Source organism: Tachypleus tridentatus, chromosome 2, assembly GCF_004210375.1.
Source record: "Tachypleus tridentatus isolate NWPU-2018 chromosome 2, ASM421037v1, whole genome shotgun sequence".
NCBI classification, from domain to species: Eukaryota; Metazoa; Arthropoda; class Merostomata; order Xiphosura; family Limulidae; genus Tachypleus; species Tachypleus tridentatus.
Genome location: NC_134826.1, coordinates 52130860 through 52157720, shown reverse-complemented (window position 1 = coordinate 52157720; position 26861 = coordinate 52130860). Strand labels below are relative to the sequence as shown.

General features: G+C 36.1%; 3 protein-coding genes across 3 annotated transcripts in view; all 3 read right to left on the bottom strand.

Moving 5' to 3' along the window:
* Positions 1–1606: 1606 nt before the first annotated feature.
* LOC143243809 (uncharacterized) overlaps positions 1607–26861 on the bottom strand; it is a 90917-nt gene continuing 65662 nt past the window's right edge. Inside the window, exon 8 of the mRNA XM_076487482.1 lies at positions 1607–1652. Coding sequence (XP_076343597.1) covers positions 1622–1652 — 31 coding nt within the window. The 3' untranslated portion in view covers positions 1607–1621. The remainder of the gene's footprint in view (positions 1653–26861) is intronic.
* LOC143243807 (innexin inx2-like) lies at positions 1689–6159 on the bottom strand. Its single transcript, XM_076487477.1, has one exon. The coding sequence runs from the start codon at positions 5995–5997 to the stop codon at positions 4909–4911; it is 1089 nt and encodes a 362-aa protein (XP_076343592.1). The 5' UTR covers positions 5998–6159; the 3' UTR covers positions 1689–4908.
* Positions 17600–20185, bottom strand: LOC143243808 (innexin inx2-like). The gene has a single exon (XM_076487478.1). It carries the CDS (start codon positions 20052–20054, stop codon positions 18972–18974), a length of 1083 nt encoding a protein of 360 aa, XP_076343593.1. The 5' UTR covers positions 20055–20185; the 3' UTR covers positions 17600–18971.

Here is a 26861-nt window from a genome sequence, read left to right as displayed (position 1 = left end):
GTTTTACCAACGAATAGTGGGATTGAGTGTGCCATTATAACCGAGCATTAGGGCGAGCATGTTTGATGTGACGGAGATTAGAACCCGCGACTCTCAAGACTGTAAGTCGATCGCCCTAACCACCTGACCATGTTGAGCCCGTTTAATTTTGCCCTAAGTTGTTCGTTTAATTTCGCACAGAGCTACTTGCGTTAGCCGTCCTTAATTTTGAAGTGACGGGCTAAAGGGAAAGCAGCTATTCAACAACATCCACCACCAACTCTGGGGTGGGTCTCTCTTTCACCAACAAATGGTGAGACTGCTCGCCACGTTAAAACGCCCCTATGGCTAAAAATGCGATGATGTTCGGGAAGGAATTGGATACTCGCGACCCGCGGATTGCGAGTCAAGTGCCCTAACCGACAGGCCTCAATACGGCTTGTCCGCTGTACGGTTGTTGGTGTTAGCTCGTGTTCCATTAACATTTCACCTTCTGTATTATACACGGATTTCATTTTAATTATAAAAAAAGTGCTGTGTATTTCATTCTGTACTTTGTATCGGGGACACCAAACTGCAAATAGGAAGGCTGCCGTTTCATTATTTAAAGAAAACTTCAGCGAATAAAAAACAAACAAAAAAACAAAACAATTACGAGATCAACGTTGATTGGTTGAGACGTTCACTACGTAATTCGTCCCCCACTCTATAACAATTTGTGTGTGTGTGAACTTTAAGATTTTATTACACCATAGAGAGGTTTGTTTGGTATTGTTAAGACCTTACGCTGAAGACATCTTCCTTGGATATATAGAATTAGGACTGATATCAGAGTTTATACTTGACAAATAAACTGTTAGGGAAATGGAGGTGACAGCTGTCAACTTGGAACGGCTGTGCAAAGACGTTATTTGACGAAACACAAACCTAAGACTAACAATGCAATACCCTGTTGATACTCGTTATAAAGACATTAGTCCTGAACTTTGTGATTTCTTTTAAACTTTCAATAAATATATATATTTTTTTAATTTCGCGCAAAGCTACACAAGGGTTATCTGCGCTAGCCGTCCCTAATTTAGCAGTGTAAGGCTAGAGGAAAGGCAGCTAGTCATCATCACTCACCGCCAGCTCTTGGACTACTCTTACCAACAAATAGTGCGATTGACCGTAACATTATAACAACCCCACGGCTGAAAGGGCAATCGTATTTGGTGTGTCGGGGATTCGAACCCGCTGCCTACAGATTACGAGTCGAGCGCTCTCTAATCACCTGGCTTATTTTGGATATAGTAACTGTGGAGTGTCTAGTCCAAACCTATGAGTAACAAAACAAAGCCTTGTTGACACTAGTTATAAAGACACTAGTCCACAGTTCTTATGTGATTTTGTTTCTTAACTTTTGAAGCAAATGCCTCTACGATAGTGTAAGTGGAGAGTACGTGTGAATAGAAGCAACTCACAAATCATTACGAACAATATCGTTTCTAATCGCAAACTATCAACCTTATCCGTGTTAGACTCCATTAAAAGTAATCCAGTAGTTTATCTCATTAGGTTTACTCCGAAGTACAGAATACATACATCTGTTCTTGTTCTTTCACATGATCATACATCACTAGAGTATTTCCTGTTATGATTTTCACTCGAACTGGCCGATCTGTTCTGCTAAACTTGATGTCAAGAAAGAATACAAATATGACACAAACTGAATCGGTATTTGTTTATTTAAAAACCCAAGCGTACAAAAACAAAATTACCTTACCTAAACCACATTTACTTTTTTATATCAAAACCATTTCTTTTTTAAAAACAAAACAATTTCGCTAAAACTACAACATACAAAATATGGCAATAAATGTGTAAAAAATCACGCTGATAAAAAAAATTTGAATTTTTAGAATAGATACTTCAATGAATACACTTTATATGCGAAAAAGAACTAGTCCCAATGCTACAAACCATGAATTTTTAGGGTAGGTATTTCATTTAACACACGTTATGTATAAAATATATATACGTATACAAATATATCTTATATTAATACCACGGAACAAGAAAAACAGGTGAAAATACCACCGATAACTAGAGTAGCCATACGTAAAAATACAAATGCTTGTACAGATGGTGTTGTTAGGTTCCAAAGACGTTTAGTCTAAGCTTGAGCAAAACGTAGAAATTTAAAAGTTTCACCACTTCGAATCATATCACAGGGCTTTGGTCCCTTAGCGATATAAAAATACCACAAATGTCATCTCACGTGACCCGCTTTGTTTGGCTTGTGTTTCAACTTCAATGACTCTTTCCGAAGTAGTTTTATTGAGACCATCCTCAGCTTTGGTTATGTTACATTTAATTGAGCAATAAGCACTTCAGGCACTTCTTTTTTGTCGATTAGAAAAGTGTCATTGAAATATGGAATTTTCTGCATCAAAAAAGTGTCAAAACCTTTCTTGTGTTGTACAGAGAACACTTAATAAGTGGAATGAAATAAATGTGTGTTTTTTTTAAGAGGAAAGTTTTATCTAATTTATCAAAATACAACCATCCGTCCAAACTTTGGAAAACACATTTATTAAAAATGTCCAGTGTTTGCTTATATGTTATAAATCTCAAAGCTACACAACTGGCTATGAGGTGTTCTGGACACCGTGATATCGAAACTCCATAATTAGAGTAATTAAGTCTTCAGTTTTACTAGTAAACTACCAGGGGCGTGTCCAGTGTATCTTACACTGCATTATTGCTGTAAAGAGTTTCAAGTTTCTATAACAAGCTTTAAGAATATCGTATCCACGCTTTTAATTTTGGAATACAAAAATAAAAATCTCACGTCCACTTATCAATACACATCTGTTCCATAGTGCGACTCAGTACAAACCGTTAGGTCTGTGGTTGTTGAACCTTGTATCGTGAGCATCCACGTAGCCAACTCTGATTGCACCTTTCTCGCTCTCTTTCGAACATAACAGTTTTTGTTTACTATGGTAACATCACATTTTCGATCACAAAACCACTGAGAATTAATATAGTATTATCTTTCTTTGTTTTCGAGAATAACATCTTCGACTGAAACGAACTAAAATGCCTTTCACATTTCGTCCACAACGCGGACGAACATCGACACAACTTTTCGTTTTGTGTGGTTAAAGTTCTCCAAAAGAAGAAAAATCCATTTATACCCCCTCCCAAACTATTCTCAAACTTAGTAAACAAAATTCCTATTCTTAAACAGGACGATCTCATTTTTATACTGTTATTTTGAATGGGTGGTTCTCCTAAAGTCACAAGAAGACATGGAAAAAACTAAACATTACGTAGGAAAAAAATCACATGTATGATATGGTTCTTACTAAATTTAAAAGCTTAAACTATATTTAACTGGAACCGATATTAATGTATTATTTTAGATCAACCAATCAAATGCAAGTATACATAGTACACATTCAACGGGTAACTTTCACAAATACGTATTTGTTTTTGTCTGTATAAAAAATTCTGTAATTATATTCAACGCCAAATTATTAGAACATATATATATATATATATATATATTTCCTAATCCAAGGTTTTCCAAACTAGGGGCCGCAATAAAGTTCCGGGTAAATGAGGGGAGGTTATCAGTCGTGATGTGGAATGTTCTGGGAGGACTTCTTAGAAACTTTTTCGGGATCCCCTATCCTAATCAAAGCATTATTAGAACATAGAGCATCCATGGAAGCCTTTTACCACGTGTACTGTTATCTTTAACTTCAGGACTATAAAAAAACATCGCAATCGTTTTCAACCAAGACGTTTATAACTGGTCACTTAGAAAATTTAAACCTGGATTCTTATACACCTATACGTTAAAAAAAGAAATATTGTTTTTTGTTCCATGGAACACTGAGAGCCATTTTGTGTCTAATCAAGGAGTTTCGGAAAGTTATAGACAAAAAAACACAAGCAACTCTGTTCATCACACTTATTAAAACTCAGCATATTTATACAAACCTCAACCATTGTACATCCAACAACGTGTATTTTCCGAAATAGATAAGATGGGTAAGCCACGGACCACAATATTCGTTAAAAAGAAAAGCCGAGAAGAAATCACTTACACACACACACACAAAGAGACGAGGGGGTCACTGTTCAGATCTGTGGCGACTGTTTCAAAAATAATTTGGTCAGACCAGTAAAGAAAAAAAACAACAAACTTTTTTACACGATTGTTTGTAGAGTCGAAGACATTAATGTAGAGTTAGATACATTTGTGATAATGCTAAAAATGTATATCGCAAGTTAGGCATTTAGAATCTAATCTGTGAAGAGTACACAGGTCTGATAATACGGTAAATATTTTCTGTATAATAGTAAATGTTCGTGGTGAGTATCTATAACCTGGATCTTGTACTTGAATAACAGAAAACATAGGTTATCCACGTATAAAATTGTTATCCACACGATCCAAACACACAAAAAACACGCTAAAATTATTAAACAAGTATCCAAATATTCTACGCTAAGTGAAGTGACAAAATAATAATAAAAACAAATATTTTTGTTCGACACACAAGGTATGCAAAATTTACCAAACAGTGTTCGTGTTACTTTGCCTTTCACATAAGAACAATCAAGCCTTTTTTTTTCTTAACCTGAGACACACAATAACAAAACAACTACTAACATATAGGATAGGTTTTCAACTTGGATTTAATGAGAATTTTTCAGTTATTTAAATGATTGGTCTAATCCAACTTCACATCGACTTGACGATTCTTTCATTTAACATTTCTTTTTAATGAATATTTTATGTGTTTTTTCAGTTATTCTATTTTTTGATTACTTTATTACAAATTAAAAAAAAAAAAAGTGAAATATTCGTTACCTAGAAGCCATTATGTATCTAATAGAATCATAACAGTACAGGCTGTTTCCTTATTAGAATTAGGCAATACTTTCTGCACCTTTGCCTTCCAGCTTCCGAGCAAAGTCGGCAATCAGATCTCTGTAGTTCAAACTGTCTACATTCTTGCAGAGGAGATCCAAAAGAAACCAGTCACCTAGGTGACACCTTTTTACGACCATTTCCAGGTAATCTGCATTGGTCAAACGAGCGCGATATCTTAGGATTAGAAGGCGAGATCGAGGCCAGAAAACGATGACCATTCTATATATCAGTACAATTCCAGAAGCTACAGCCAAAGTGACGAACCAGATCCATAAGAAGACGTAGATCTTTTCGTTTATTATGTTGATGGGCAGAATGCACATGGCGTCGTGACGCTGGACATCACCTGAAGAACCGTATTTATGAAAGGTACACTTGGTTAAACGAGGAAAAACTCTGATCATGGGGTCGTATCGGAGGGTCCAGTCCCACTCGGTGAACTGCATCACCTTGGAGCCATACTTAGAGAAATGACCACCCAGGAATGAGTCCATTAGATACATTTGTCCTACCACGTTTACAAAGTTCAAAGCCTCACAGAAAAAATACGCAGTGACGTAGAAGTTGTGGTTATGAATGTTGTCCATTAGGTATTCCATTAAGACACCTCTTTTTTCTTGCTTCTTGTCGGGTGTCAAGGTCGGGCTGTTTAGTTCCATTATCAGTGCTCGAATACGGCCTTTCTCCCATCCTTTCCACAAGTAACGTGGAAAGTAAAACATAAGGGCCTGGAAGAACAATACGAAACAGACCCACTGGTAATAAGCATGATATATCCTATCCTCACCTGGTGTATACTTATCCACCCCTGGATACGGGATTTCCACACCAACCTTCTTATGCCAAGCACCTTCTACACTGAAGGTGGTGTGGATCCAACAAAAGGTGTCTAACACCCTTGTCGGTATATCATCTCGTGAGATACAGTCGATGGGGTCACCAATGTACTGTCGAGAAGTCACAAGCAAACTAAAGGCCAAGAGAATGACCACTGTGGCTTTGTAATGGAGACGAAACACATTATTATCAATAACAACCGCCTGGATTTTAAATAACCCTTTAAGAGAGCCAAATATCTTATCCATTGTGGTCAAGATTCGTAACCGTTAAAACTGCTTACTGCATATATAGATTCGCAAGCTGTTTGAACTGAGTAGATGTATATATATATATATATATCTGTTCCAGAAAGCCTTGTTCACGGTACAGGCATTACAATGAGTGGTGCTTCTAAAACACGAGCCAGACGAATAAACTCGTCCACAACGCGCGTCACACTAGCTAGCCAATCAGAGCAGCGCGTCATCCTTGACAGTGAGAATAGAACTGATAAATAACTGTTATAACTAATATTCTCTCACAGCTTTAAATTACTATGGGTAATAAACAGTACAATAGCTAACCAGGATTTATATTCTCCACTGACAAGTATTTCAAACTAAACCGAACAAACAAGTTGCTTAAACCCAAGTTTACACATTTACAGCTTTATTATTCAAAAAGTAACGTAACGTACAGTTCTGTACGAATATCGAATCCAAACATCAACTATATCGTTTTACTTTAATAAATTACTTTATGATAACTATCAGGTAGGTAATATCAATGGGAAAAGAGGTAGGTCCCTTTTTAACTCGCCATATGAGTTGATCTTGATGTGTGAATAATATTATGACACTGGGCCTAATCTAATATTTGTTATTGTTAACCAACTGTTTAATAATTTTATTAAAGATTTCTTTTCACTAAGGGTAAGACCGAAAGTTCTTTCTGTATCGTAATGAATCTTACTTCTGATGATGCAAGTAGTACATATTTCTTTTAAACATTCATAATATCTTGATGAAAGATAATATAGTGCACGTGGGTTCTTTACGTAAAGAAACAGTGATCCTAAGCGTAGTTCCTAAGAAAATAGCGTTGCTTTTAAATTAAGATTTGGATGTTTTCACCATTCCTCCATTTTGAATTTCTACGCAGACGACCTCTCTTCACCCCTCCCTTCGCACGTGTTCGTCCTCGTTTATGTCAGACAGTTTACCCCACTGTAGAGGTCGAGGACCTCCCCCCCCCCTTTTCCTCGCTCCGCTCTCCTTTGGTTGATTGCTTTACGTCCTTACAACTGAATGTAATAGCAAGTTAATTCGTGCCCTACCTAAGAATGGTATTGCTATACCATAGACTTGTATTAGGTCTCTGGCCACACTTACCTCACTTGCAATACAACTACAGTACTGGACTTTTGGCCCCCCTTCTTTAATAAATGGTATTTTCTTACTGAAAAGGGTCCAGGGGGAGGGCTAATAGGATAAGTCCAGAGATGAAAGGGTTATCTTATAAAATGAGAAAAAAAAATGGCCAAGGGGCGTTCTTATTGTAGTTGACAGTAATATTCGGATAATCTAAAAGGATAAAGATATCTGATTTCTTCTACAAAAATTATTCTACGATGATAGGAAAAGGTCACAAGTTTACGATTAGGAAAACACAGGATAGGCACGAGACAAGATAGTTTTTTTTTTCCAAATAGGTGGAGTGATTGTCATTACATTCCTTTCCAGTAGCCGGAACGTTACAATAATATAAGAGAGGAATCAAAGGTTTGATGAAAAATAAAGGGCGTGTTTAAATTTTTACTTTTCCTCAAGGGTAGAGGTGTTAAAACGATCTTTCAAGACCAGATGGTTTGTCGTTGCCTATTTGTTATATTAAACACATCTAGACAACTAGTTTCTAAACCTTAAAACTATAGTATTTAACTGATTTCCCAATTAACCAAGTTGTAGGTTAAGCCATAATGTTTATAATCTTGTGATAATCTAACTTTCAAACCATTGTAATATAATCTGAAAGTGGAGGGAAAAATAGCCATTAGCATGAGGGCTGTACGACCATTGATTATGTAAGCAATTACAATTTGTGGACAATTTCGGATTGTTTTTTATTTGGTTTGTTTTGAATTTCGCGCAAAGCTACACGAGAGCTATCTGCGCTATCCATCCCTAATTTAGCAGTTTAAGACTAGAGGGAAGGCGGCTAGTCACCACAACCCACTGCCAACTCTTGGGCTACTATTTTAACAAGAATAGTGGGACTGACTGTAACATTATAACGCTCCCACAGCTCAAAGGACGAGCATGTTAGGTGTGACGGGGATTCGAACCCGTGACCATAGGATTACGAGTCGAGTGCCTCAACCACCTGGCCATGCCAGGCCTCGGATTATTTTAACCAATATTAAAACACCGTACGTAACATGTAACATTCATTTCGGCGACAGCGAAGTATTATAATAATATTAGTTTTTTGTTATGTTACTGCTCGTACCAACTCTTCACGAGCCTCTACAGTTAGGTTCTTCAACTGACTGAGAAATAAAACGATCCTGCAGGGCTGTTCGACGCTCTGAAAACAGCCCCTATCAAGTAAGACCAGCTGAAGTGGAATGTTCACCCAACAATCACCCCACCCAGCCTTTGTCAAATACATTCTGCAGCATGTGACGTTTTTGCAAACATAATAAAATAAAACCCACTTTGCAAAAATGACTGCAAAAGACATTAAAACATATTTTTTGATGTACTTCTAACACTGTTTTAACCAACTCTAAATAAAGGTTTTGTTTGTTTGGAATTAAGCACAAAAATACACAGTGGGCTGTCTGTCCTCTGCCCACCACGCGAAACAAAGGTTATATTTTAGTTACGACAAGCAAACTAAACACTTAACGCGCGAACGACATCTGCACATAATATTAACAAATAAGAATGGGATATATTGTTTATTCAAAACCTGTCTCTTCTACTATCTTCACGCATGCGTATTTGCGGTAAATTAGAACGTAAACAGTTGGCGTTTCTCCTAAGCCTTTGTGTCAGTGCAGACAACAATAGGAGAGCTGTATTTTACAAATAGGAATGGTTTTTAATTAGTTTCGGATTTCTTTCGAAGTAAGCAATACGGACATTTTATGGGACATATTCACTGAATAACTGACATGTTTTAGCTGCCCCAAGTCTTAATTTTCTGGAAATAGAGATAGGCTACCTTAACTGTGTATATATTTATAAACCAATAAAAATTTGATTTAATGTATACTTCGTTCTGATTAGCTACGACGCAGAAATACAAGAGACCACCATTCTATTTGAATTACTAACTGAGAAATATAAAGCATATCATACGTATATTAACTACAATAGTTGGAGCCAGAGAAACATATGTCCATTGAAACATAATGATCAGTCACTACTAAATCGTTTTTATATAAAGTAGCTAATAAACAATGCAGAAGTTTTATACTGAGAGACCAACAACAAGACTTGATCTTCTTACATTAAGCGATTAAGAATAGAACATTGCCGGTTTTGTACAAAGTGAACTCAAACAGGACATAACTGAAATAAAAATGGGGTCATATACTGAAACCTCTCTGAGCTAGTTTAAGCTTAAGACAAAGAACCTGTTTGTTCACTGTTGTTGGACGCTGGTTGTGGTGATAACCGGGGGCTCAAGTGACAAGTCCGAGGGGATATAACGCTAAAAATAGAAACACGTATGTTACTGTGTAGCTTTCGGCTTACAACAAAGAAACCGACCAACACAGGTTCATAGGTTACTTTTACTGCTGTTGGGTCGCCATATATCTCTGCATTCCTAATGTGTGTTTCTCTGTAATAAAACAAACAAACAACAAAACCATGAAAGGGATTTAGTTTCTAAAAAAAACCAAAAAAACTTTTCCAAAACGAAGTGTTCAGGGGCATTAATAACCCCCTATGCTCCTCTCCCGATAATCTGTTTGCTAAGTTCGCGAATTTGATAAATTCTGAAATATTATGTTTCAATATGGCGGATATGAAGACTGGAAAAATGTCTGGAGGGTCCAGATCCAGAGAGGCGGATGACGTTTTGAAATAAAGAAGTAAAGCGACAAGCAATATTAAAACAAACACTTCGAGATCAGAGTCACCTGGTGGCTGGGATTGTTAAATTCAAGTGCCACAGAATTTTATGAGGAGTAAAACGGTAAAAACCCGATTTCGCCGGACAGACACTGTGTCTATAACAGTTAGATATATAGTTCTCAAATGAAATCGCCTGATGACGTAATCATAATATTCAACTTTATGGCTCAGGCATGCGCAGATGTATACAACAGAGTACAGTGGATTTGTGTGTCAAGTTAATAAACTCTTTAATAAAGAAAAACGTTATTTCTCAAATTTCATTCAGTCTGGTTCGTTTCTTAGAGATATAATTAAGTTGTTCAGTTGGTAGCATGTATGAAGAGTTGTAATATTTATTGTTGTGTAAGGAAGGTGTAGGAATAGTGTCACTTTCTTCTGAATAGTGTCACTCTTTTATAAACAGTATCACTTTCTTCTAAATAATGTCACTTTATTCTGAATAGTGTAACTCTTTTATAAACAGTGTCACTTTCTTCTGAATAGTGTCACTCTTTTATAAATAGTGTCACTTTCTTCTGAATAGTGTCACTCTTTTATAAATAATGTCACTTTCTTCTGAATAGTGTCACTCTTTTATAAATAGTGTCACTTTCTTCTACATAATGTCACTTTATTCTGAATAGTGTCACTCTTTTATAAATAATGTCACTTTCTTCTGAATAGTGTCACTCTTTTATAAATAGTGTCACTTTCTTCTGAATAGTGTCACTCTTTTATAAACAGTATCACTTTCTTCTAAATAATGTCACTTTATTCTGAATAGTGTAACTCTTTTATAAACAGTGTCACTTTCTTCTGAATAGTGTCACTCTTTTATAAATAGTGTCACTTTCTTCTGAATAGTGTCACTCTTTTATAAATAATGTCCCTTTCTTCTGAATAGTGTCACTCTTTTATAAATAGTGTCACTTTCTTCTAAATAATGTCACTTTATTCTGAATAGTGTCACTCTTTTATAAATAATGTCACTTTCTTCTGAATAGTGTCACTCTTTTATAAATAGTGTCACTTTCTTCTGAATAGTGTCACTCTTTTATAAATAGTGTCACTTTCTTCTGAATAGTGTCACTCTTTTATAAATAGTGTCACTTTCTTCTGAATAGTGTCATTCTTTTATAAATAGTGTCACTTTCTTCTAAATAATGTCACTTTCTTCTGAATAGTGTCATGTGTCACTTTCTTCTGAATAGTGTCATTCTTTTATAAATAGTGTCACTTTCTTCTAAATAATGTCACTTTATTCTGAATAGTGTCACTCTTTTATAAATAATGTCACTTTCTTCTGAATAGTGTCACTCTTTTATAAATAGTGTCACTTTCTTACAAATGATGTTACTTCCTTCTGAATAGTGTCACTTTCTTACAAATGATGTTACTTCCTTCTGAATAGTGTCACTTTCTAACAAATAATGTTACATTCTTCTGAATAGTGTAACTTTCTTACAAATAATGTCACATTCTTCTGAATAGTGTCACTCTTTTATAGTGTCACTTTCTTACAAATGATATTACTTCCTTCTGAATAGTGTCACTCTTTTAAAGTGTCACTTTTTTCTGAATAGTGTCACTTTCTTACAAATAATGTCACTCTATTATAAATAGTGTTACTTTCTTTCAAATAATGTTACATTCTTCTGAATAGTGTAACTTTCTTACAAATAATGTTACATTCTTCTGAATAGTGTCACTCTTTTATAAATTGTATCACTTTCTTACAAATAATGTTACATTCTTCTAAATAATGTCACTCTTTTATATTATAAATAGTGTCACTTTCTTACAAATAATGTTACATTCTTCTGAATAGTGTCACTCTTTTATAAATAGTATCACTTTCTTGCAAATAATGTTACTTCCTTATGAATAGTGTCACTCTTTTATAAATAGTGTCACTTTCTTCTGAATAGTGTCACTCTTTTATAAATAATGTCACTTTCTTCTGAATAGTGTCACTATTTTACAAACAGTGTCACTTTCTTACAAGTAATGTCACTTTCTTCTGAATAGTGTCACTTTCTTACAAATGATGTTACTTTCTTCTGAATAGTGTCACTTTCTTACAAATAACGTTGCATTCTTCTGAATACTGTCACTCTTTTATAAATATTATCACTTTTAGAAATGGTGTCACTTTCTCAGAAATAGTGTAACCTTCTTATAAATGTCACTTTCTTCTGAATGGTGTAACTTTCTTATAAGTTGTGTCACTCTTTTAGAAATGTGTCACTTTCTTCTGAAGCACATCAAAAGTTACAATTGTTATTTTCAACAGAATTATTGGGTAACGTTTTTACAAAGATCAGAAAAGAACAACGTTAAAGTTCCAATGTAGTTATCACTACATTAAACATATAAGGACAATGTTACTGTTATTTTAGAGAATACAGATTACCATGGGAAAGTTCAGTAATTCTGGTAGATGCATCTAAACTTAAAACAACTCAGATATGATGGAACTGTTTACAAGGGAAAATAATATTCACAGATATTTGTTAACATAAAACAACTCAGGTATGATGGAACTGTTTATAGGGGAAAATAATCTTCACAGATAATAGTTAACATGAAAAAACTCAGGTATGATGGAACTGTTTACAGGGGAAAATAATCTTCACAGATAATAGTTAACATGAAAAACTCAGGTATGATGGAACTGTTTACAGGGGAAAATAATCTTCACAGATAATAGTTAACATGAAAAAACTCAGGTATGATGGAACTGTTTACAGGGAAAATAATCTTCACAGATATTAGTTAACATGAAAAAAGGTATGATGGAACTCAGGTATGATGGAACTGTTTACAGGGGAAAATAATCTTCACAGATAATAGTTAACATGAAAAAACTCAGGTATGATGGAACTGTTTACAGGGGAAAATAATCTTCACAGATAATAGTTAACATGAAAAACTCAGGTATGATGGAAATGTGTTTACAGGGGAAAATAATCTTCACAGATATTAGTTAACATGAAAAACTCAGGTATGATGGAACTGTTTACAGGGGAAAATAATCTTCACAGATAATAGTTAACATGAAAAAACTCAGGTATGATGGAACTGTTTACAGGGGAAAATAATCTTCACAGATAATAGTTAACATGAAAAAACTCAGGTATGATGGAACTGTTTACAGGGGAAAATAATCTTCACAGATAATAGTTAACATGAAAAAACTCAGGTATGATGGAACTGTTTACAGGGGAAAATAATCTTCACAGATAATAGTTAACATGAAAAAACTCAGGTATGATGGAACTGTTTACAAGGGAAAATAATCTTCACAGATATTTGTTAACATGAAAAAACTCAGGTATGATGGAACTGTTTACAGGGGAAAATAATCTTCACAGATAATAGTTAACATGAAACAACTCAGGTATGATGGAACTGTTTACAGGGGAAAATAATCTTCACAGATAATAGTTAACATGAAAAAAACTCAGGTATGATGGAACTGTTTACAGGGGAAAATAATCTTCACAGATAATAGTTAACATGAAAAAACTCAGGTATGATGGAACTGTTTACAGGGGAAAATAATCTTCACAGATAATTGCTAACATTTAAAGAAAGAAACGATCTGTTGATGGTAATACCTAAACAACATTATAAGATAAACAGGGTCACACCCAGGTTTACTCTATAAATCTCCCAAAATGTCACAGCCTTGTTTATTAATATCTACTGCTAAACTTTGGCTAGATTATTTGTGCAGTTCGTACAAGAAGTCACTGCTGAAGAACACACAGAGTGTTTCCAATGTACTGATGTCCTTGATAAAACTGGGGTGGTTACTTAGTAAACACGAGTTCATCTCAGAACTCGCAAGGTTCTAGTATTTAGGCTTAACGAAGTGCTGTTTGTAATGTGGCAAATACTTTTGTTTGCGTAGAATTATAGAAAGGATGTGTATTTCTGAGTATAAGTAAATCAGATGAATTAAGTAAATAAAGTACGTTATTATATCACTGTTACTAATACGTTTTGATTTAGGATACACACACTTGTAATTCTATTGTATGAGCCTTCACCTGGAGTCCTAACACTTCATTGTAGGGTTAGGCTTAATGCAATTTCCTGTTGTCCAAATAAGTCGTACGACATTACTCTGTGTTGACTACTTTTTTGTTTTTCCACCATGTGAAAGTTCAACTTGGCATATTTAGCAAATATGTGAGAAAATGTTTTCTCTGCTCTTGTACTTTGCGTCACAAAATTCCAAAAAACAGCCAACCTTGAGCCACCAAAAACACAGTTGGTACTTTCTCACTAAAGCGTGAGAATTCCTTAAACTGAAGACAGGAGCATGTGTAATGTAAACATTGCTATTTTGTTATCGTAACAGCAACGACACTTGAACTTTTTTTTCGTAAGTAACATCGAAAACTCATCTGAATTGATGTAAATAACGTATGATTATTATATGTCGTTGTTTTAATCTGCCGTTTCTAATTGTCGGTATTTAGGTTCTTATGTATGTCTGTTTTGAATTTCCCGCAAAGTTACAGGAGGACTATCTGCGCTAGCTGACCCTAATTTAGCAGTGTAAGACTAAATAGAAGGCAGCTACTTATCACCACTCAGCCAAATGTTGGATTAGTCTTTTACCAACGAATAGTGGGATTAGCCGTTATTGTATAACGCCTCCACGGCTGAAAGATCGTCCATGTTTGGTGGGACGGGGATTCGAACCCACGACCCTCAGATTGCAGATGGAGCGCCCTAACTTCCTGGCCATGCCAGGCCGTTTTACTAACTAAAACAAAAAGATCATTTCAATCAGAAGAACCAAACTGGACTCAAGGAAGAGAAAAAAAATTTCCGCAAAGTTTTAATATTCAGGCATTACAAGTACGTATTGTTGTTTTCGTAAGATTACAGAAAAATATGTAAAAAAAAAGCAAGTCAGTTACTAGGCTGTCATAATATATATATATGTATATACATTGTTTATTTTTGAATTTCGCGCAAAGTTACACGAGGGGTATCTGCGATAGCCGTTCCTAATTTATCAGTGTAAGACGAGAGGGAAGGCACCTAGTCATCACCACCCACCGCCAACTCTTGGGCTACTCGTTTACCAATGAATAGTGGGATTGACCGTCACATTATAACGTTCCCACGGCTGAAAGGGTGAGACGGGTATTCGAACCCGTGACCCTCATATTACGATTCGAGTGCCTTAACCACCTGGCCATGCCGGGCCACATATTATATGAGTGTCAATATGTTAGTACTTAAGCACAAAGCTTCACTATGGGGTGTCTGTGCTGTGAAAACCACGGATATCTAAACCTGATTTTTAGCGGCGTAAACCTTCGCACATATCGCTGAGCCGCTGGGGGTAGGGCCGTAATTATAGATGTCTTTCTTTAGTCGTAAACAAATTTCACTGGTCACTCCCCACCTTTAGGGCGCGGGCGCGCATACACACACACATATTGGGCGCGCATACACACACACATATTGATATTTTTTTATATTTGTAAGAAATATACTTTCCAATATTCCTAAGGATATTTCTTACTGTTAGCAACGTACTATTTATTACACGTGTATTTTTATATGCGGATGTTTCCGTATCGTCTGTGCCCAGATATCCAAAATTCTTTAATTCGATCCCTGGTTATAATAGGGAACTATGAGTCGTGGAACCGTCATAAGAGTAACTGCAAAATCACACTATTCACTCACACCAGAAAGTACCATGTTTTTTTTTTCTCTATAACATAGAAAATTCGTCTTATAATAACTTTATAAAGTGGCATCCTGATTTTAAAAGAATCTATAAATGAATGATCTACGACTGAATGACGAGTCATGTTCACACCATAATAAAACTGTCTAAGAACAAAATATATTCTAAAGACGGCTGGTATTAAAACTTTAGAGCAGAACAACGTTTTGACCTTCTTAGGTCATCTCCAGGTGTGTATATCGTCATCATAAATCTAAGAACAAATCCAGCCCCAGGAGCTGTGACCAACCACTACTTCCGGAATAACTCCCAGAGTATAAAATCTATTATTCACCTTAAAGGGCCTTCCTCGGTAATCGCACGTTCAGTATTTACTGACCAAATTGGTGACGCCATTACTGAACCACACAAACAAATTTTGAATTACTTTAAGGCTTGTTTATCTCTTTGTTTTTGAATTTGGCACAAAGCTAGCCGTCCCTAATTTTGCAGTGTAAAACTAGAGGGAAAGCATTTTTGATGACGAAAAACCCACTTGAAATAAACATGTATCTCAGAACAGCTGAGATTCATTTTTAGAGGGAAAGCAGCTATTCATCATCACCCCCCAACCGCCAACTTTTGAGCTACTCTTTCACCAAGAAATAGTGGGATTGACTGGTGGTTTATAACACCTCCACGGCTGAAAGGATGAGCATGTTTGATGTGAAAGGGGAACTTAAGGCATATATTACTGCTAAAAATATATTGGAAACTTGTCATTTCGAGTACAGTAAGTTAACACCTTTTATCAAATGTTCTGTTGATAAACCGTTTCGGAAACAGCAAGTGATGTTCATCGTATGTATATATTTACACAAACGTGGATGATTTTCTCTGCTGTTAAGCGCACAGGTACACAATGAGCTATCAGTGCTCTGCTCACCACGAGAATCGAAATCTAACTTTCATCAATGTGAGCCTTCTTTTGTTTTGAATTTCGTGCAAAGCTACACGAGGGCTATCTGCGCTAGCCGTTCCTAGTTTAGCAATGTAAGACTAGAGGGAAGGCAGCTAGTCATCACCACCCACCGCCAACTCTTATATCACTGAATAGTGGAATCGACTGTAACATTATAACGCCCCCACAGCTGAAAGGGCGAGCATGTTTGGTGTGAAGGGGACTCATATCCACGACTTTGAAGACCACTAATCCGCCACATTAATTTATGCACACAGTAGGCTTAATAACGAACCTAGGTAATACAAATAAGGAAATTTACACACAAAAAAACAGCCAGAAGATTGTCTTGTAGAACAGAATCAATAACAGCTAAGCCTAAACCAGGTACTTATAGAACTTAAACTGTTATGATTCTCCCTCTTGTCTTTATCACAGCTATGCTTAATAACATGAATCCAGGGATTTTTCAACAATATGGTATCAAAGTGTGAAAAATGGAATTAAAACATAATTGTAGTATCATAATGACGCGGTACGTCAGACTTTCAACAAAACAAGATTTGAAATGAGGAACGTCTTTTATTGGTTATGAAATGCGACACAAAGTGTAGTTTTGTTATTGCATTAGCCACTACTGGACTTCAAATTATGACTTAAGCCTAATGAGCACATTAGTGGAGCTTTGATCAACGTTAGCATCTGATTGATGACTCGTCTTTTCGCCGCAAAAACACGCTCCGCACTTTGAACCGTGTATGCTGCGATATAAAAATAACAATCAGATCCCATTATTCAGTCCGACAAGTTGACGGAGTCTTTTCAGTAGCGCTTTCAGAATCCGTGCGGATAACCCCCTCCATACGCTGTAGGCAAACCGGAAATGTTCTATATAAAGCGTAGTAATTCCATTTCCGTTTTACCACTACCTCACGTGTTACACGAAACGTGTCGATTTCTTTCTCTACTTCAGAGACAGGAAATCAAACGTTAATTCAACATGAATGTCACATCTTAGAGAGTTCGAATAGCGTATTACATCAACAAGGAAACAACACAATACAGGACTTCACAAGTCGTTTATCCACATTTTTATTTCATAAAAAAAAATTGTTCATTTCAAACTTGTTCTACAGTTAAAGTTTCCGATGGAAATATAAAACAATGTAAATACAAATATAAAACAAATTTTAGCTATGAGATTCTGAGAAGGTTTACAACTTGGAACAGCAGAAATACAGCAATAAAACAAACATAAATCTGACTCGTCTGTTCCAGTTTAAACCGCAGGTATTTGATATCGGTAAATTGTAGTAAATCTAAAGAACTCATTTTTAAACCAAAACACATTGTAATATTTTAATAAAAATAATAAAAGTCACATGAACTTTATCTAAGGAAATAATTCACAAAAACATCTACGAGATACAAGACAAAGTGTTAACACATAAAAGTCACTAACTTTAGCTGTCTGTCGATTAACGATTTGGTCCTCTATGTTTAAATTCTCCTTACAAAACATTTCATGAGACAATATCACAAAAACACGCGACTTGTAACGACAATTCTTTGATTATTTCTTAGCATTTGATCTATAACACAGGTAGATACTAATGCAAGTTCTAACCACAATGATTTGCACATACAAACCCAGGAATATCCTGTATTAGTTCCTCATACGTATCATTGCACAGCAACTAAGTACATTTTTTTTCTGTACAACTTTATGAAAAGGAACTTTGCTACGTGTATGTATATATAACAGCAATGAAATCTAGGCTTTTATGATACTAAGTACAAGCTTGTTAAAATAAATTTGAAGTGTGTGGGTAGGGGGTTCGAAACCTTAACTGCTTGAAGTGTGCACTTTTCTCCTGTGCACAGGTCAAAAATTGTTCATTTTTGTGGGAAACTGTGGGCTTTCTAGAACTTTTAAATGAATGTGAAACAAAGCGATACAAGGCTTAACTCCATCTAATATCCATATTTCTGCTAATGTTTTTTTTCTCGTTAAATTACACGCGTAACACTAAACAAGACTCGGTTTATTACATATTTATCAACCAACCAGCTGGTGGAAACTTAAAAACACCCGAAGAGCAATGACTTTAGATAAGATTTTTTATAGAATTTCATCAAACATTAATTTGGGGCCAAAAACTAAATTTTAAGGCCAAGACATCGCTTACCAAATAGCGCTGAGAAGTGATAGAATAATTGTCCAGACATTTAGCGATCTTAATAAAACTAAATCAACTCAAATATTCACAGGATCTAGCAAAATAATACAGAGAATGGTAATTATATTTGGTAACAACTAGAATCCGGAATGAGATCTATGGTAGATGAAGAATCATAGTTTAAATACATAAAACAGAAACAAAATATAAACATAATCTACACATTCTTCTCACAGAAGTTCCCAAGATTTACCAACTAACTGAAAACTCAAGCGTTGTCGAATTCTTTTCCTTCTAGTTTTCGTGCAAAATCGGTTATGACATCTCTGAAATTTAGGGGGTCAATGTTTTTGCACAGGAAGCTGAGAATCAGCCAGTCGCCCAACTTGCATCTTTCCATTACGGACTCCAGGTAATCTTGGTTAACGAAACGGCAGCGAGATCGTAAAACGAGGAATCTCAGTCTGGGAACGAATATGATGAATGCTCGGTAAACTAAGACCAAACCAGACAGGATGGCCAGTATAACAAACCAGAACCAGAGGAAAACGTAGATCTTTTCGTTTATGATGTTGATCGGTAGAATGCACATGGCATCGTGACGCTGGACATCGCCGGAGGAACCGTATTTGTGGAAGGTGCACTTTGTCAGTCGAGGAAACACTTTGATCATTGGATCGTATCGAACTGACCAGTCCCACTCGGTGAACTGGATGACCTTGGAACCATAAGTAGAGAACTCTCCTTGGAGGAAAGTGTCCATCAAGAACATTTGACCAACCACGTTGGCAAAGTTCATGACTTCGGCCAGCACGTAGCAGATGAAGTACAAATTGTGGTTATTCATATTCGCCATCAAGTAATCTACGAGAAGTGAACGGTTCTCATCTTTGCTACCCTTTGGTAAAACGCAAGAGTTCAGACCCAAGATGAGGTTTTTTAATCTGCCACCTTCCATTGCCTTCCAGAAGTAGCGAGGAATGTAAAACAAGGCTGCTTGAAGAAACAGAACAAAGCAGACCCACTGGTAATAGGCATGGTAAATTCTTTTTTCTCCTGGTGAATAACTATCTACTCCTGGATAAGGAACCTCGACCCCAACTTTTTTGTGCCACGCGCCTTCTATACTAAACGTTGTGTGAATCCAACAAAACGTGTCCAGCAAGTTCGTGGGAATATCGTCTTTCGAAATACAGTCGATGGGATCACCGATATACTGTCTGCCGGTTACTAAAAGACTACAAGCCACGAGAAAGACCATGGTGGCCTTGTAGTGTAGTCTGAAAACATTGTTGTCGATTATAGTATATTCAGTTTTAAAAAATCCTTTAAGGCCCCCTAATATATCCATACTAACTGCTTATACAACTTTTCAATACTTTAACCTAGATCAAATTTTCCTTTACAACCAAGACAACAACTAATTGGCACTTAGCCTCTACCAAATTCTACTAGTAAGCACTACACCACAGCGACCTAAAGGACTGTTATTTATTTTATTCGTTGTATACTTTTAACCAATCACGTTGCTTCCCTACTTGGTATATAATATGCGTGGTGCAGGGCCCCTTAAAGCGGCGATGACTTAACAAAGTTTCACAATAAATTACGTATTACAAAGTTATATCCATATGAAATGTAAAACATTTTAATTGCTTGAATCAAAAAACAAAAGTACAATTCAAGTTAAAAGATATATAAAATAACAGAATGTAACCGCATAGTTTCCTACCCAGATATTATTCTGAAATCACAAAATGGTAGAACTTGCAAGACAATCTAACACTCTGAAGAAAGTATACAAGTCCAGTATTTTCTAATGACTTTAAGTATACACCTTCTTGTTAATCATTTAAATTCTTCGCGTGGAAGGAAAGGTCCACATTTTAACTCTATTCAGAAAAAACAGCTCCCCCCATCACCCATACAGTCTTTAATATTAGCCAGACTTCTGAACAAAGAACAAACCTTTTCCTTTTCAGCCAATGAATGTCCAATAAAATAAACTAAAAACAGTGACGTTCGCACAATACGAGTGCAACAAAATCATATTAACGTCAACCTCAGCTGATATTATCGAAATTACCACCTAATTAGTAAATTAATTAAAATAATCATAAACAGAATAGTATTAATTTCACCACACATTCAAGAAAAAGGGAAACAGCTCGAATTATTAGTTTGTTGTCAACAATTTGCATGTATTTTTTATCCTATGTGATTCCTCAGTATAATTAATTTAGTGCGATTACAGTAAATATAACCCGCCAACAGAGTTGAAACAATTAATATAAAAATATACACAATCCGCTAACACAGATTTGGTTTTGTTTGTTCAGGATTTCGCGCAAAGCTACACGAGAGCTATCTGCGCCAGCCATCCCTTATTTAACAATGTAAGACTAGAGGGAAAGCAGCTAGTCTTCACCACCCACCGCCAACTCTCGGGCTACTCTTTTACCAACGAATAGTGAAATTGAGCGTTACTTATAATGCCCCCAGGGCTGAAAGGACGAGAATGTTTGGTGTGACGGGGATTCGAACCTGCGACCCTCAGATAAAGAGTTGGTACATTAATTTGTTAGTATTTTACGTGTCCCATAGCGATTTGTCTGCGGACTTAAAAAATGATGGGCAGTGCACAGATAGCTTACTGTGTAGCTTTGTGCTTAACTTTAAACAACGCGCGAGAAAATCTATACTTAAGTTAGTTGCTTCAAGTTATTCCTAATAACTTATTTCCTTTGTTTTTGTTTTCAAGCACAAAGCGGCATAATAGGCTACGCTATCAGCGCTGTGTCCGCCCCGGGTATCAAACCACGATTTATAGAGCACGAACTCTTCTTCTATTCAACAAACAGGTGGTTTTAATTAGTACGAACTTAAATAAACTCGAATAACGGTGTTGCCATCTATTGGCATTAAGAGCAAATAAAATTATATTATTGAGATAGAAACAACGGTGAAATTAAAATGGGAATGAAGTTATGAAAATACTGCAACATCTTTTCGCTAAGTTGTTCCTATGACCAAATTAAACAATGAGTTTATTTTATGAAATTAACTTATAACTTTTGACGCTGTATTTTCAATATTAAGAACAAAATTTACCATAAATACGTTTTACATATAAAAAAAAACTGTTTAATAACAAATGATGACGTCATTTTTACGCATTGCCTTTACCAGGTGTTTGAGAAACTAAACTTTTAATTCGAGCTTACGAATAAATAAACAAATAAATAGCAATTATAAGCTATGTTGAAATTAGTGACGTTATATTTAATAAAGAATATTGTGACCAAAGGTGTCTTAAACATACGCGCACCTGTGAGATAAGTTTTTTTGCCCCTCGCTGGGTTGGTTTGATGCTAGGCACAAAGCAACAAAATCGGCCGTCTATTCTCTACTCACCACAGGTATCGAAACCCGGTTTCTACTGTTATAAGTCTTTAGATTTTTCGCTATACTACTGGTGTACGTGTGTGTGGAGGGAGGCAGTTAGACGGACAAGCCCTTTTATAAAAATGTATACATTAATTGTATTGAAATATTATACTATATATTACCATCCTAAAATATGCAAATTAAAAATGTTTGAGATGGTTTTAACCCGTGAAAGGTGAACCTTATTACATGTGTGTTTTCTTATAACAAAGCCACATTGTGCTATCTGCTGAGTCCAGAACTTTACTACATAACACTGAAGTCGACAAATATGGTTGCATGGTAGACAACTTACATGGTCTGACATAGCCAGGTGGTTAGGAATACTCGAAAAGCAGTCTGGGAATCCCTGGTACATATCCTTGTTCCTCCAAACATGTTCGTCCTTTCAGCCGTTGGGACGTCATAACGTAACAGTCAATACCATTATTCGTTGGTAAAAGAGTAGCTCAAAAGTTGGCGGTGAGTGTTGTTGACTAGTTTTCTTCCTTCCATCTAGTATTACATTGGTAATTTAGAGACGGCTTGCGCAGACAGCCATCGTGTAGCTTTATGCGAAATTCAAACAAACCTGTTCTACCTTTCTGTTTCCAACATACCCGCTATTGTAATTAACTTTAAAAACACCCCGTTTATAAGACAACGAGAACTAAAATTGTACGATTCACATGTATAATACAAGTTTGTTTGTTTGATATAGCGCAAAGCTACTCGAGGGCTATCTGAAGTGACGGAATATAAAGATGGTAATTAGTTAACAACATTTAGTCCTACACTAATCAAATAATGGGATTGACTGTATCACTATAACTACATACGGCTAAATGGGCTTCGAACTCGCAAAACACGAGTCAAGCGCCCTAACCACGAGATCACCTTGATCTGAGTAAAGATTTTGTGATTTGACAACAATAAAGGAATTCACATCTCATACTTTTTGTTCCTTCTACGTTTAGTATTTTTCAGATTTGCCAGGACGTCCAGCTGTATCGAAAATCCAGAAATCTCGCTGTGTAATGTATCTATAAGAACAAATAACTTATCAACCATTATATCAATGCTGAAATACAAGTTTAATTTCACGCGTTTTGGCGCTAAAATAAATAATAAACAAACGATCAATTGCTCATCTGTTTTAAAGTCATCTTTCAATAACTTAACATGTATTTCAAACTGACGGCAACAGTAAGGTTACTGTATATAAGGCTTGGTGATTATGGAGCTCGAATTGTGTGTTTAAATTTCATCACTTACCGTGGAGGTGTTTCTATGTTACGAACAATCCCAGTATTCGTTGGTCTAGCGCAGTTAGTTCTCAAATAGCTTGTTTGTTTTTTGTTTTTTAAATATCGCACAAAGCTACTCGAGGACTATCTGTGCTAGCCGTCCTTAATTTAGCAGTGTGAGACCAGAGGGAAGGCAGCTAGTCATCACCACCCACTCTTTTGCTACTCTTTTAGCCGTGGGAGCGTTATAATGTGACGGTCAATCCCAGTATTCGTTGGTGAACCCGCGACCCTCAGATTACGAATCGCACGCCTCAACACGCTTGGCCATGCCGGGCCTCTCATGCAGCTTTGCGCAAAATTCAACAAACAAACACTGCACAAAAGTGATATTTGTTTATTAAATATCGGATGTAGACCGCGTAATTAATTCATAATATACGACAAACATAATAAAATTCAGACTTTTTAGAGACAATAAAACCCAAATCAAACATTTCCTCGGAAAAAAATCCTTAAACAAAAACGACACTGTAGTAAGAACATGTTTGAATGTTACGTTATCTTTGAGATAAATATTACACACGTAGGTTTAACTAGGTACATTCATTATTATTATACGCCCGACACGGCCAGGTGGTTAAGGCGCTCGACTCGCAATCTGACGGTCGCGGGTTCGAATATCCATCTAACCAAACATGCTCGCCCTTTCATCTTTGGGTGCGTTATAATGTTACGATCAATTCCATTATTCGCTGATAAAAGAGTAATCCAAGAGTTGGCGGTGGGTGGAGATGACTAGCTGCCTTCCTTCTAGTCTTACACTGCTAAATTAGGAACAGATATCACAGATAACCTTCGTGTAGCTTTGCGCGAAATTCAAAAAACAAACATTTAACGTAATTCTACTATAATTTCATAGCTATAAAAGTTTCAGAGCTTAAACCATCAACTGAAATGCACACTAGGGTTAACTAGTGTTTAACACTTTCTTTATTATTGTAGCAGTCATATTCCTAGCAATAAACTCGGTATTCGTTTCATAAAATGGCTGACATTGAGAACAAACACTATAAAAAGGACATGAATGTCAATTTTTTTATTGTTTCTAAACTTTAACGATGTTTTTAATGCTTTTATTTTTTCTTTTTCACATTGAATTATTTATTTACTGTTTCTAAGCTTTGTCCGATAGATTCAATGTCTTCCCGACTATTAATTTCTACACAGTTTCTAAGCCTAAACTGATATTTTCAAAGCTTATTTGTACACTGATTTGTATCACCAGTTACAGATCAAGAGAATAATAAGAAAAAATTCCTCTTGCACAATTTGTCGTTACATGTTCTCTAACATAATCTTGTTAAACCCCACACAGTTCGTCGTTGCATGTTCTGTAACATAATCTTGTTAAACCCCACACAGTTCGTCGTTGCATGTTCTGTAACATAATCTTGTTAAACCCCACACAGTTCGTCGTTACATGTTCTCTAACATAATCTTGTTAAACCCCACACAGTTCGTCGTTGCATGTTCTGTAACATAATCTTGTTAAATCCCACACAATTCGTCGTTGCATGTTCTGTAACATAATCTTGTTAAACCCCACACAGTTCGTCGTTGCATGTTCTGTAACATAATCTTGTTAAACCCCACACAGTTCGTCGTTACATGTTCTGTAACATAATCTTGTTAAACCCACACAGTTCGTCGTTACATGTTCTGTAACATAATCTTGTTAAACCCACACAGTTCGTCGTTGCATGTTCTGTAACATAATCTTGTTAAACCCACACAGTTCGTCGTTACATGTTCTGTAACATAATCATGTTAAACCCCACACAGTTCGTCGTTACATGTTCTCTAACAAAATCTTCTTAAATCCCACACAGTTCGTCGTTGCATGTTCTGTAACATAATCTTGTTAAACCCCACACAGTTCGTCGTTACATGTTCTGTAACAAAATCTTAAATCCCACACAGTTCGTCGTTGCATGTTCTGTAACATAATCTTGTTAAACCCCACACAGTTCGTCGTTACATGTTCTGTAACATAATCATGTTAAACCCCACACAGTTCGTCGTTACATGTTCTGTAACAAAATCTTCTTAAATCCCACACAGTTCGTCGTTGCATGTTCTGTAACATAATCTTGTTAAACCCCACACAGTTCGTCGTTACATGTTCTGTAACATAATCATGTTAAACCCCACACAGTTCGTCGTTGCATGTTCTGTAACATAATCTTGTTAAACCCCACACAGTTCGTCGTTACATGTTCTGTAACATAATCTTGTTAAACCCCACACAGTTCGTCGTTGCATGTTCTGTAACATAATCTTGTTAAACTCCACACAGTTCGTCGTTGCATGTTCTGTAACATAATCTTGTTAAACCCCACACAGTTCGTCGTTACATGTTCTGTAACATAATCTTGTTGAACCCCACACAGTTCGTCGTTGCATGTTCTGTAAAATAATCTTGTTAAACCCCACACAGTTCGTCGTTGCATGTTCTGTAACATAATCTTGTTAAACCCCACACAGTTCGTCGTTACATGTTCTCTAACATAATCTTGTTAAACCCCACACAGTTCGTCGTTGCATGTTCTGTAACATAATCTTGTTAAACCCCACACAGTTCGTCGTTGCATGTTCTGTAACATAATCTTGTTAAACCCCACACAGTTCGTCGTTACATGTTCTGTAACATAATCTTGTTAAACCCCACACAGTTCGTCGTTACATGTTCTGTAACATAATCTTGTTAAACCCCACACAGTTCGTCGTTGCATGTTCTGTAACATAATCTTGTTAAACACCACACAGTTCGTCGTTACATGTTCTGTAACATAATCTTGTTAAACCCCACACAGTTCGTCGTTACATGTTCTGTAACATAATCTTGTTAAACCCCACACAGTTCGTCGTTACATGTTCTGTAACATAATCATGTTAAACCCCACACAGTTCGTCGTTACATGTTCTCTAACAAAATCTTCTTAAATCCCACACAGTTCGTCGTTGCATGTTCTGTAACATAATCTTGTTAAACCCCACACAGTTCGTCGTTACATGTTCTGTAACAAAATCTTAAATCCCACACAGTTCCTCGTTGCATGTTCTGTAACATAATCTTGTTAAACCCCACACAGTTCGTCGTTACATGTTCTGTAACAAAATCTTCTTAAATCCCACACAGTTCATCGTTACATGTTCTGTAACATAATCTTGTTAAACCCCACACAGTTCGTCGTTACATGTTCTGTAACATAATCATGTTAAACCCCACACAGTTCGTCGTTACATGTTCTGTAACAAAATCTTCTTAAATCCCACACAGTTCGTCGTTGCATGTTCTGTAACATAATCTTGTTAAACCCCACACAGTTCGTCGTTACATGTTCTGTAACATAATCATGTTAAACCCCACACAGTTCGTCGTCACATGTTCTGTAACATAATCTTGTTAAACCCCACACAGT